We start from the raw sequence: 13,228 nt of genomic DNA, 5'->3' as shown, positions 1-13,228 counted from the left end.
AAAATTAACTTGAAAACAAAGATTCCAAATATGACATAAATACAAAGATATGTTAATATTCTACAAACCCATAGAAAAACACAGTAACAACCAAATATAAGTTTGAATAAACTTCCCATCCTTATTTTCACTTAATAGCCATATCTTTCATTTAAAATAACTTTTGCAGCAAAGTAATTTGTACTACGAGCATTCTTACTTCCATTTTGTAGCCATGTGACAGGAGATAGACAAAATTAACTTTAAAACCAAAAAGTGATTCGCATGCATAACCTGAATGCAACCAGACAGACAACCCTTGCATATCATGAAATAAGTGCTTCTACTCATTTGGTGAGGGCACACATAAAAGATCTGCTAGTTTAAATTATATCGGAGAAATGCAAATAAAACAGATTAGAGAAATGACAGGAAAGGCAAAAGTACTATTAATTTGTAACAACAGAGGACAACCAAATAATTGTGAAATCTGCTGTGAACAAAAAATGGCAAGCTCGAGCTTGAATCAAAACCAATAAATAAATTGCTTTAAATTGCTTTCTTCTTCCATCCTTAAGCAGGAGGAAGAAAATAGTACATAACGAAAAAATAATAACATTTAATAGGACAGACACCTATGTTGTAAGGCACCACAGTGGGAAAGAGTATCCAACAGCTAAGCCAAAGAACAAAATAAAACGGTATATCTTCTGCTACATTGTTCTGTCTCAAGTTTATCCGACCCCACCTGGCCTAAACTAGCTTTTATACTAGTGCAATTCTTCCATATAAATAATTCCACAGTGGCTTTGATGGAAACTCGTTTCCGAGGACACAGGTTTCTACTCTTTTTCGATCCAAGACAATATGCTTACAAAACACAGCATGTGTGAAATCTATAACAAAACCCATGATCTTGGTCTTGTCGACATTCATGGCGACAAAGAATGTCGCCACCACTTTCTATTTTTTAAAGGAACGTTCCTTTCTTTTTCCATAGCTTGTCTACGTCCCGGTTCAGACCTTTATTTTGATAAGAATCCAGATTCCAGATTCCTTGCAGCAATCAGAAATGCAAATTTCGTACTTCTTTACCACCCACATCGGTTCTGGATACAATCTGCCAAGCAATTTTCAGTATTCCAGTCCTTTGGACTGGAATTCATGGACTACCTAAAACTAAAAGGAATGCATGCATTATGGTATTTTTGGGGGTGCAAAGATCATTCCTTAGGGCTTGGAGGAAGAGTAATCTCCTGAAAAACTCGGAGCCTCCTCTGAACTTTCTCCTGATGGCTACTGGGATTGGAATCACAGAGGGCAGCCAAAATGGCATCTTCAAACTCCTGGTTGTCAGGCCAGGGATCGGCCTTATCCTGAAGTGGAAGCGAAATTGAATTAGACTTTGTGAGAGATCTGGTCTGCATAGGTTGAGATTGGGGTTGAGGCTGAAGTTGAGATTGTGGGTTATGAAGGACATCAAGTGCACCATCCACACCCCCAAATGAGAGGGAACGCCTTGGTGGACGGTTTTCGTTGTGGAATCCAGGTGGTCTGGTTTTGGTATTCTTAACATTTCCAAAAACCTTATTTGCTAATGGAGATGGAGCAATCTTCTGGTCATTTGACTTGTCCATTGTCAAAGGCATTCTATCTTCAATGCCTTGCTTATTATTCCTGGAGAAAAATGGAGGTGCGGCACTGTTCAGGGCACGCTCAGCATTTGAAATTGGAGGGCGAAATGCATGTTTTGAACTTCCATTTTCTTTGAGACTTACTTGCTCTAGCTTACGCCTTAGTGTCTCTGCATGACTCTGCATTTCAGGACCACCTACATATGGAGGTATGTTCTGTACTGGCAGTCCAGGGATGTTAACGTTTGCATTTTCATCTGCAAAGGCTTGCGTGTCTCCATTCTCTTCCCAATAACCATTGCTGAACACTGAAAACTGGGAATTAGGTACTTCTGCCGGGGCCAATAGAACTTTCTGCTGATGGGATGTATTCTGCAAAGGCCCAAATCCTGCTGTTGCCATAAATGTGGTTGCTTCATCCCCCACTGGATTCCTATGCTGCTGGTTTTGGATTGTTGGGTGTCTAGGACAAGGCTGAGGCTGCCATACAGAGGACTGCAGAATTTCAACAGCTTCAAAATCTAGATTTTCTTGGGAGAAACTAGAACAGACTGATTGTGATTCTAGCTCTCTCAACATCTCCTGAGCTCGTTCATATGATTTGAGATGGGAATCGAGGCCCCAAGGCCCATCTGAAGCAGGTTTTACACACTGAAGCATGGTTTTTGCCTCTCCAATTCTCCCTTGCTTCATTAGACAAATTCCGAGATTACACATTTTGTTGTTGTCCGGTTCAATGGACAAAGCCTTTCTATAAACAACCTCTGCAGCAATATAGTTATTCTGCTGCATGTAAGCCCAGCCCAAGTTACCCTGCATACAAAGGCGTAATGTTAACATTGCACCATACATAAAAATACAGATTCATTATGGTATATTAAAAAACCAACTCATACCAGCAAGCGGGTGGCCTCCTGTTCAATTGACACCTGAAACTTCTTCCCCTGAGATCTAGCAGTTTTCGTCCTTTTGCCATTGAATGCCATGCCTTGATGAATGAGATTCAACTTGTGTTTCAGCAGGGCTATTTGATCATCCAGTCTTCCACATCTCTGCAAACAAATGATGAACACTAATATCAATATCTAATGCCCATAGAAAGCACATGTTTGAGACCATAGTTACTAAAGTTTGTGGACATGGCATTTTCAGTAGTTGGGTTCCTTCAGTATTGAAAATATGCTGAGCTATGCATTGCAGTCCCTCAGTGCTGGTGGTTTTAGAAGTCCAAAATAAAAATCCAAGAAAACGATTGATACGTGTCCAGGTTGACAACATCGAAGCATGAACGCCCTGATCTTTTGTGATCTTGCCCTGGCAAATCTGAGGGCTCAAATATAAACTATATGACATAAGTAGCTCAAAAAAGGAGAAGGGTGGGGGGTGGTAGAAATCTACCTCTATATGCGTTGCCATGAAAACAGGTCAGGGCACCGGTTTACACCTACATACATTGCTCTAACCTTACAATCTGTGGCTGTTTCACAATGCTCTGGACATCAATCAATAGCAAAATTGATCAGCAAAAGGCTGAAGTTTCCTAACTATACATGGCTCTAGCCTTACATTCTGTGTCTGTTACACATTGAGATCATTCGATGATAAATTTGACCACCATTCAATCCGTACAAAAATTAACCCGCAAGAGGCCAAAGGCTCCTTTGGCTGAGAGGAAATACCCTACTCCATGTTCTCAGAATTCCACACGGGAGGGAAAGAAAAAGGCCAGAGGCTGACTTGATTGAGAGCAAAGATCCTTCTCCGTGTTCTCAGAATGCCACAAGGGAGGGCAAGAATTTTGATGTTCCCTTCTGGTAATGAAGGATGCATTCGAAGCAGCTTTTAGTCATTTCATTTAATGGACCTAAAGGGTATGAAGCCTACAGGGTGTGAATAAAAATACATGTTGAAATCCCATTGCCTATCCCTTGAATAAGGAACAAATTCATCTCTGAAAACTCTGCGTGGACAACAAACAGTTGTCTAGCCTCTGTCTCTTGATATTCATATCAAAAGAAATGAACAAATGACAATTACAAATAATTACACTAAGGATGACGTCCCATTATAAAAATGGTTAACAAATACAAAATTACAAGTAGTTAATTACACTATGCATGACATCCTATTATAAACATGGTTAATTCTGTCCTCTAAATATCTTTTGGTATAATGAACACTTTCCTCTGGGTTGTTAAATCACTAATTTTGATGTTTCCTTTTGGTACCAAAGGATGGATTCGAAGCAGAAGCAGCTTTCAGATATTTTAGGCATTTCACTTCATGGACGGGTATGAAGCCTATCGGACGTGTCTGATGTTTCCTTCTGGTAATGTAGGATGGATTTGAAGTGGCTTTAAGTCATTTTGCTTAGTGGAACTACTGGGTATGAAGGGTATGCGCTATTTCAATATCCCATCCCCTTGTAGGCTAATTTCTTTGAAATTAAGAACTAATTCATAACAAAGGGCATGAACAAATGATAAGGTTACAAATAATTACGCTAAGTTTTAACCCTATCATCTAAAAATGGTTGATTTCCTGTAAGCCGTCCTTTACCAAACTTTGATGCTTCCTTCTAGTAATGTTGGATACATTTATAGCAGCTTTAAGTCATTTCACTTCATGGGCCAAGGGAGTATGTGTATATGACTTTGACATCCCATCCTCTGGCAGGCTTGTTCCCTTAAATTGGTAACTATTCGATAACAAAAGCCTATAACAAAATGACAAAATTACAGAAAAGCACATAAACCCTGACACCCTGTTATAAACAGGGTTAACTCTGGCATCTAAATATTCTTTACTGACAACAAACAGCTAACAGTTTCATTGGGCTGTCCAATCATACAGCCCCTGTACCCTGATATTAATCTAGAGAAACTAGTTGACATCCTTCTCATAAACATGGCTAACTCTGTCACCTTAAAAAACATCCCCTTGTAGGCTAATTTCTTTGAAATTAAAAACTAATTCATAACAAAGGGCATAAACAAATGATAAGATTACAAATAATTACACTATGTTTTAACCCTATCCTCTAAAAATACTTTGTAGAGAACAAACGATTTCCTGTAAGCAGTCCTTTAACAAACTTTGATGCTTCCTTCTAGTAATGTTGGATACTTCATGGACCAACAGAGTATGTGTATATGACTTTGACATCCCATCCTCTGGCAGGCTTGTTCCCTTAAATTGGTAACTATTTGATAACAAAAGACTATAACAAAATGACAAAATTACAGACAAGCACATAAACCATGACATCCTGTTATAATAAACAGGGTTAATTCTGGCATCTAAAAATTCTTTCCTGACAACAAACAGCTAACAGTTTCATTGGGCTGTCCAATCATCTTATAAACAAGTTGACATCCTTCTTATAAACATGGCTAACTCTTTGTAGGTAACAGATCATTTCCTTTGGGCTGTCCAATGGATCCAGACTCTATATCCAAATTAATCTAGGGATCTAGTTGAGTGGCCTTTTCTTAACTGAAAATAAAAGAAAAGATATTCTACCTACTTATGGGACTCATCTACAGAAAAGAGGGATCAAAATGAAAGTCAAAGATAATTAGTGTTCCCAGTATTGGTTACCTTATAGAGATCCAGCAAGACATTGTCAAGGGATTCTTGTGCTTGGTCAGAGCATCGATTGCGCAAAGACTTGATAGCTTCAATAGCCTCTTCTGGCCTATTTTGCTGTTTCATCACAATGGCCATGTCCTTGAGGGCACTGTCAACCCGATCGCCAGCATTGATTGCTGCCCAGAACAGGGCAATTGCTTTGTCAGGGTCCTTGTCCACCAGCTGCAAATCCAATCCGTGAGATTTAACCGAAAATTTTCACAGATCAATCCTAGTTGGCATCAAGAAGACCAAGCATATAGACATAGAGTTGTCCATGACACTTAACCCAACAACTTCACAGATCAATCCTAGTTGGCACCAAGAAAACGAAGCATATAGACCTCTCTTTGCACTGGGAGAAAGAACGGAAAAAAAAATTACCTGAACATGTTTTGCCTTGACATAAGGGGTGTCGCCCACGGGAACCTTGTGAATGATGTGAAAAGAATCAGCACGGGCTGGAGGCTTCTTCAGAGCAGGCTTCACAGGGCTGCAAGGAGCAGATTTTGAAATCCGGTGGCCATATGGAGGAATGCTTCTCTTTTGTTGCTGCATGGTGCTATTGTTATAATTTATCCCTCCTTGCTTGCTTTTTGCTGTGTAGTGCTATTGTTATAATTTATCCCTCTTTGCTTGCTTTTTGCTGTGTGGACTGCTGCACAATTGAAGCTTTCTATGACGCTTACTGCATTTTCAGATGAAGCTAAGCCAAGCTCTCCTTCGCATGGTCATGGAAAAGGAGCTCAGCTCGGCTGTTGGGCTCTTGAAAATGAAATGATGGATGAATGAAATGCAGCAACTCTTCCGGATTGATGGGCTTTTCATTGGGGCAGAAGGATGAATGACAAGAAGAGAAAAGGCAGGGCATGTAATCTGGCCGTTGGTGCGGAAAACCGACCCGTTGATTCACATTACCGTTGGATGAATAGTTAGCCGTTGCAAAAGTAGCCGTTGCAAATATGTATTTGGATAGCATGTGCTAATTAATTAATATTAATTTGTTCTTTCAGTTGTGGATAATGTTAATTATTCAATTAAATTTTTTGAATTAAACGAAAGTAATGTGACAAAAGTAAGGCTAAAGGGCTTTTTATATAGCATCTCCTAGTATGTGGCAAACGTGATTCGAAAAGTGTTTGGGGCATTATTTCTTTAAATACGATTTTTGTTTTTTTATTTTATTTTTTTAAACCATTAACAAAATCTAAAAGAATTCCCCGGATGCGGGTGGCATTGAGATATTTAATGGCGAGCCACATGCCGGGCATGGGCTGCCACGTGATGGCACTTCAACCTTAAATGCTGCAAGCCGCCGAAACCTCACTTCTGAAGCGGCCTCTGAGCATCCTTAATGGAGCCAAGGGAAGGAATGGCTATCATGCGAGGGGCATTCAATGCTGGTCATTCCATTGGAGATGCTATGTGGTTTAAGTATGTGGATTGCGTGGGGAAGGGAGCTCATTCTGGCAAGGGGAATTCACAGAGCGTTGAGCGACTGTGTTGTGAGCCGGAGGTTGAAAGACGGGCGGAGGTTTATAACATACCTGCGTTCCCTGGAATGGTTATACGCCTATTTATGCTTTGCTCTGTTTCAAACTGGGGACTGCACGTTGTGGGGAGGGCGCAGATACAGTGCCGGACCTCATCTGTCGGGGAACGGAACAAAGGTTTGGGGGCTATTATGGAGCGTGAGAGGATGCCTTGCCGCAGAGGATCAGGGCGTGGAGAATCCTCTCGCCCCCCAGCTGCAGATGCTCATCATCATTGTTGTTGTTGTTACTGCTACCGAAGGATGGGAGCCACCCCTATCCCAGCCTGTCAGGTCATGGAAGTGGGCAGCTCTAGTGGTGGGGAGCCCAAGCTACCTGCATTCGGTTCTGTTATATTCACTTTGGGAGGCTCTGGGGATAATCCAGGCATCAACGCACACATATCTGTGCTTTTCACCCAAATTCAGGAGGAAAACGCAGAAGAATCATCTCTGGTCCTGGCGGAAGACAATATTGCGCGCGGTAAGGGGAAGCTCCCATTGGGGGAGACGTCAATTGAAGCAGAAGGCTCAGCTAGTGGTCGCGGGAAGCTCCCAGTGGAGGAACCGGCGAGTGAGGAGAGCAATTCCGAGACTGACCGCTCTCAATCCCCCATCCAACATCAAGCTCCCGCGCATCCAGTACCAGCGCACAATCCAACGGCGATGGAAGAAGAGCCAGAGGATTAGCTCTGGAGGTGGTCCTGTGTTTTTCGCCTTCCTCTCTCAAGACGGGTTTCGGGGTAGGAACAATTTCAATTTCCTGTTTTACTTGGTCGTATGTGTTTTTTTTTTTTGGCTAGTTACTGTATGCAGTCTCCACCATTGCAGTGGGGACGTTGTCTCCTGTCGGGCGCAAATCCTTGGTGATTGCCTGGTTTTTTGTATGTTCATGGTTATGTATCCAGTTTCCATAGTCTGTCTGGGTTGTAGGTCTTTTTGGAATTGCCCCTGCGTGGGTCGTCATGGAGCCATTCTGGAAACTCGTAGCATTTTGAATTTTGATCCCTCTGATCTTATAGCCCTGCGTGGCAATGGAACAAGTCTGAAAATGCAGCCCAGGAGCCGCAGTTGGCCTTGGGCGGCCAGTTTCTTTGAATGTAAAGTTATCTGTACATATTAATAGAAAAGTAGTTAATCTTGCCGAGAAAAAAAAAACAAAATCTAAAAGAATTATTAAAATTGTAAATATTTGAATTAAATTACATATTTTATATAAATTAAATGTTTTTTTACAAAGTTGATTTTACGAAAATTGTAAATTTATTAATAGTGATTTGCCCAATTTCAATGATAATTGTTTAAAATCTAGATGCATTTTTTTCATAAAGGTGAAGATTTTGAATAAATAAATAAAAAGATTTTTCGAATTTGATTTGGTTTTCGAGAGCGAGAGCGAGAGCGCCTACAGCGAGACCAACCAGCATCCACTAGCAAGGAGGCCAGCCTACAGTATGCAAGAGCGTATGGAGCGGGACGAACCAGAGGCCACCTGCATAATCTAAGGACCAAGGGTGGTCGTTCCCTAAACCTTTCCTTTTTGTGCCGCCCTGCATATCCGCCACGTCTCATATCCTTATCAGCCATAGTTACTAGCTTAGCTCTCAGCCTATGCACTGGCATTATGCCCTGCATATCCGCCACGTCCCATATCCTTATCAGCCATAGTTACTAGCTTAGCTCTCAGCCTACGCACTGGTATCATGACTTTGTTCCACGTTTATGCATGCATGTGATTAGTTGCGTGGACAAATGGCCGATAAAGTGTTTAAGCCTCAAGCGCTCTAAAGTCTTATAAAACCTTCCTGCATTCAATCGCACGTGGTTTTGGCCTTTCGGCCTTTCGTCTTCCCCTGGTCTGGACTGGGGAGGTTCACGCTCGGTTGTCCTTGTGCCTTAGTCTGAATTATCATCCCTCTGCAAAATGTTAATATCAAAATTCCCCCCGCTCGTTGATGGATTGATGATGCACAGTCGCATGCGGTCTCTGGCGCTCTCGCTCGTGGTGGTGGCTCGTTGTTAAGGTTAGTACCCTGTTTTCTTTTTCTGTAAGTTTCTGCTTCCAAACTCGTTTAATGCCTCATTTCATAGCACCTGTGACTTATATGATTTACTTCATGAATGTTCACATCTAGAATTGAGTTTAGGCACCTACAATTCATAAATGTTTATTCTGGATTGCTTTATCCTCTGAACATTCTTCTCAAGATGTTAAAGGATATTATACAAAAATTCAGGAAGCTCATAGTAGTCTACAAGCCGTGTAAAGACATAAGGTTCAGAATAGGGGAATGCTGGTGTATTTGGGAGGTTTACTGCTGTTGTTTTGCATGTAACGATTCTCCACCATTCTAAGTTATCCCACAGATGTCTCGGCTTCGAATTCTCCCTGCTCTACTGGTGTGGAACAGTTCCTCCTTCCTGTGCCGGAAAATCTTCTTTTTCGGTGGCCGGTTTTTTCATGAAAATTCAAAATGGCATTGGGATTGGAAAGTTTGTCCTTTAATGCCCTGTCATGTACCTGAAAAATCTGCTAATTCCTAGGAACATCCCTTTTGTGGTCTAAATGATGGCCAGCGGCTGTCATCTTTAAGTTAAGATTCCGAACCCTTCTGGTAGTTTTCTCTGAGCTAGTACATGCATTTATTTCTGGTGGTGCACTTTCTTCGTCCTTTATATCCTCTCGATTATTCTATAATCCTACTTTGGTGTCAGAACAGCCCCTTTCCCACACTTATCCTCTCCAGGTATTTATTCTATCAGGGCTCACCCATACGACGCAAGCCAGAGGGCTTTTATGTTTCTGTACTCATCCGGTCTGGTAATCTGACTAAAATCCTGTTGCACCCAAGGAAAGATTTTTTGGAGGCGTATGGAGGGTGGGTCCGATGCTCCTGCCACGGAGGCTCTCATATGGGCCACCATGGAGGCTGAGCGGGCATGGGAGAATGCCTCGCTATCCAGTGGATGGCAAACCACCCTGGATGATGTGGCTGTTAAACCGTCCCTCCAAGGTGTTGAAAGAACACGTCATTTATCCCGTAGAGGAGGCAGCGCGGAACAGAAGAAACAGGCCCCGCGCGATCGTTATAACAAGTCGCAAAACCCTGTCAAAATAATTGCTCCGCCCTCTGCAATCAAGCTTGATAGTGTTCATCTGACCGAAAGGATTGAAAGCTTACAAAACCTCGCCCTTATAGGTAGATGGCATTTCCCTGAAATGAACGATGCTGATATGAGGAAATGGATTGCAATCCATTGGAAACCTGTGATAGGATATACCCCTATTATATCAAACCTTATGAAAGAGTGGTACTGCTTTCACTTTCTTGCTGCTGCAGATGCTGATGCTATTCTTAAAGGTCCGTGGGTGTTTAGAAGAAGTTTCCTCACTCTTTACAGGTGGTATATTGGGTATGATCCGCTGAAAAACACGCCCTCCAATAACCTCATCTGGGTTAAACTTCCTAACCTTCCTTTAGAGCTGTGGTCTAAGGAAACCCTTGAGGAGATAGGCAATTCTATCGGCAGATTTGTCTATGTAGACCCCTGGTGTTTGGGTGAAAAGGACAAGAGAATAGCGTGGATCCTCATAGAAAAATCCTATAGGGGGAGATATCCATATCACATTGAGATTGCCTAGAGAGATCAGATAATCAAGAAACGACTGGACTTCTGGGGCATCCCATTCAGATGTGCAGCCTACCATAAAACCGGCCATCTGATTAAAAATTGTCCTCAGCATAAGGTTCTCAAAAATAGGTTTCTTCGACAAAAGGTGACAAGACAGTTATCGTCGGCCAGTCTATTTTCCATAGAGGTGCTAGAAGATCAACATCCTAGATCATCAACTCCTTTGCGGGTTTTGTCACAGGACCCCCCTCCATTTCCAGGATCCAGACCTGGCAGCCCTGTTAATAACGATGGTCATCCGATAAATAGTCCTACAGTTTTCCACTGCTCTCCCATTCCGGAACCAAGAGATGATAAAGCTATTCCTTCCCCTTCTCCCAAGCTAGTAAAGGATTTCTCCTTGGGATCAATTCCCATTCCTATATCGTCTTCCTCTCCAACTCCTGATAAAAACCTCTTATCCCAAATAAAAGGAAAAGACCCATGTGTGTCTGTCACCCCTGTAAATTCCCCTGCTTCCCCCCCAATTAATCCATATGACAGTGATCTGGATTTTCTTCTCAGCAGAAAGTCTTTCGAACTGGAGCCATTAATTATCCACAAACCTAGGAACCAGGCCTCGCCTTTCATAAGCCTGGACTCTGCTAAAAATATGACTGCAAGGAAAAAGACTCGAGGAGGCAGTAGACATTTTAGAGGAAGAACTACTGTTACGAATAGTGGGGTCAGGAACCTTTCTTTGATTGATGTACCTATTTATGGCATGCTAGATCCACAGCCTCTTAGAGCAAGCGCGGTTGGTGAATCCTCCAAAAGACTTTTATTATCTCTATGAATATCAGAGGTCTCGGCATTGACCCTAAATTCCTGACGCTGAAAAATTTCTTCTACTCTTCCAGGCCAGGGATAATTCTAATCCAAGAAACAATGCACAGTTGTGAGGCCTCCATTTCTTACTTTAGGAAGATGTTCCCATCATGGTATATGGTGGCCACAGAGGCAAGAGGACTGTCAGGGGGTTTAGCAACTCTATGGGATCCTATGCGGATCAGAGCTAAAGCATATAAGTGTTTTGCAGGGATCATCATCTCGGCCTCCATCAGGGGCAAAGATCTTCCTATAAACATTTTAAACATTTATGTGCCTTATAAAAACAGAGCTCCTTTCTGGGAAAAACTGTTCACATCAGACATGTTTGATATTGAACATTTGATAATAGCAGGCGACTTAAATGTAACACTGAGCTCGGATGAATGCTGGGGATGTTGTAAGAAAAAGGACTCGCTTGCAGATAGTATTAAGCTCGAGCTTCTAAATAAAAATTTGGTGGATATCGCTCCCTCGGAAAAGAAGCCGACATGGGTGAATGGTAGAACTGATAAGGCCTATATTGCAAAAAGGATTGACCGTTTCTTAGTGCATGTAAGTATTATTGATAAGATGGGCATGCCTCATTCGTCAGTGGAGAATGTTCTTGTATCCGACCACAGACCAATTCTGCTATCCTGGCCGGAGAAAGGTTTCAAAAAGGGGTATCCATTCAAATTCAATAGAACTCTACTACAGGACCCAGCCTTCAATGAACTTATCTCAAATGCATGGAAAGAGTTGTCAGCTAAAGCTATGCTCCCTCTGTTTCTTACATTCAGAGAAAAGATGGCCGCTATGAGAAAGCTAGTGAAAAAATGGCAAATTGAAAAAAAGGAAAAAAATAGGAAGGATCTTCTGACTGTTCAACAGGAACTGGATATTATTTTGAATGAGTCAGATGCTAACTCATGCTCTTTCAGCATGAAATGTAGCATACGAGAGCTCGAAAGGAAAAAATTTAAACTGTTGAAGCAAGAGGAAACCTTTTGGAGGCTTAAAAGCAGGGCTTTATGGATTCAAGAAGGGGACAAGAACACGAAATTTTTTCATAATTATGCAAGTGCCAGACGTGACAAAAATTCCATATGGAAGATAAGGAATGGAAATGGTGGCTCATCTGTAACTCAACATGACATCACAAAGGAGGCCGTAAATTATTTCAAGAATCAATTCAGCAGAAGGAAAGATGTTGCTTTTCGGGACATTCTATGGGGTATTGAACTGGCTCCTCAGATGTTTGACGAAGAAAAAAATGAGGCCCTATTTCAGCCAGTTACAGAAGATGAGCTTCTTGGAATTTTGAAGTCCTTCAAGAAAGATAAGAGCCCTGGACCGGATGGTTGGACAATTGAATTTTTCACCCACTTTTTCGACCTCATTAAGCATGATTTACTGAGGATGGTGGAAGCGTCTAGGATGACTGGCAATATTCACCATATTACTACTTCCACTTTGATTGCTCTAATTCCGAAAAAGGGGGAGCCAAAATCTTTTTATGATTACAAACCAATATCTCTATGCAATATCTCCTTCAAAATCATCACCAAGGTTATTGCTGAAAGAATTAAAGGAACTCTCGCCTCCTTTTTATCTAAGGATCAACATGCTTTTCTGAAAGACCGCAACATTCTGGATGTCGTTGCTAATACACAAGAGTGCCTCTTCTCTATGTCTTCTCAAAATACAGTAGTGGCCATCATGAAAATAGACCTGCAGAAAGCATACGACTGCTTAGACTGGGGGTTTATCGAATGTCTTTTAGCTAAGATCGGTCTAAGATCCAATAACATTCGATGGATTAAGGCATGCGTAGAGAATGTGAACTATGCGGTCATTATCAACGGTATTCCCTCTCATTTTTCAAAGCCGAGAGAGGCCTGCGACAGGGATGCCCCCTCTCGCCTCTTTTGTTCATTCTGGCCATGAACTCTCTAAGCATCCACATCAACAA

The 13,228-nt window shown here is 41.8% G+C and overlaps 1 protein-coding gene across 1 annotated transcript; it reads right to left on the bottom strand.

The window, feature by feature from the left end:
* Positions 1–500: 500 nt before the first annotated feature.
* Positions 501–6,091, bottom strand: LOC149217458 (uncharacterized). The gene is made up of 4 exons (XM_089391370.1): positions 5,628–6,091; positions 5,214–5,426; positions 2,510–2,665; positions 501–2,426 (listed from the first exon to the last, which is right to left on the bottom strand). Exons 1-4 carry the CDS (start codon positions 5,799–5,801, stop codon positions 1,203–1,205), a joined length of 1,767 nt encoding a protein of 588 aa, XP_089247496.1. The 5' UTR covers positions 5,802–6,091; the 3' UTR covers positions 501–1,202.
* Positions 6,092–13,228: the final 7,137 nt, after the last annotated feature.

The sequence above is a fragment of the Pinus tabuliformis genome, chromosome 1_1 (assembly GCF_031772625.1).
Source record: "Pinus tabuliformis cultivar Carrire ecotype Pingquan chromosome 1_1, CPIR1, whole genome shotgun sequence".
Lineage (NCBI taxonomy): Eukaryota > Viridiplantae > Streptophyta > Pinopsida > Pinales > Pinaceae > Pinus > Pinus tabuliformis.
The sequence above is the reverse complement of the archived record's forward strand: the minus strand, read 5'-3'. Positions and strand labels throughout refer to the sequence as shown.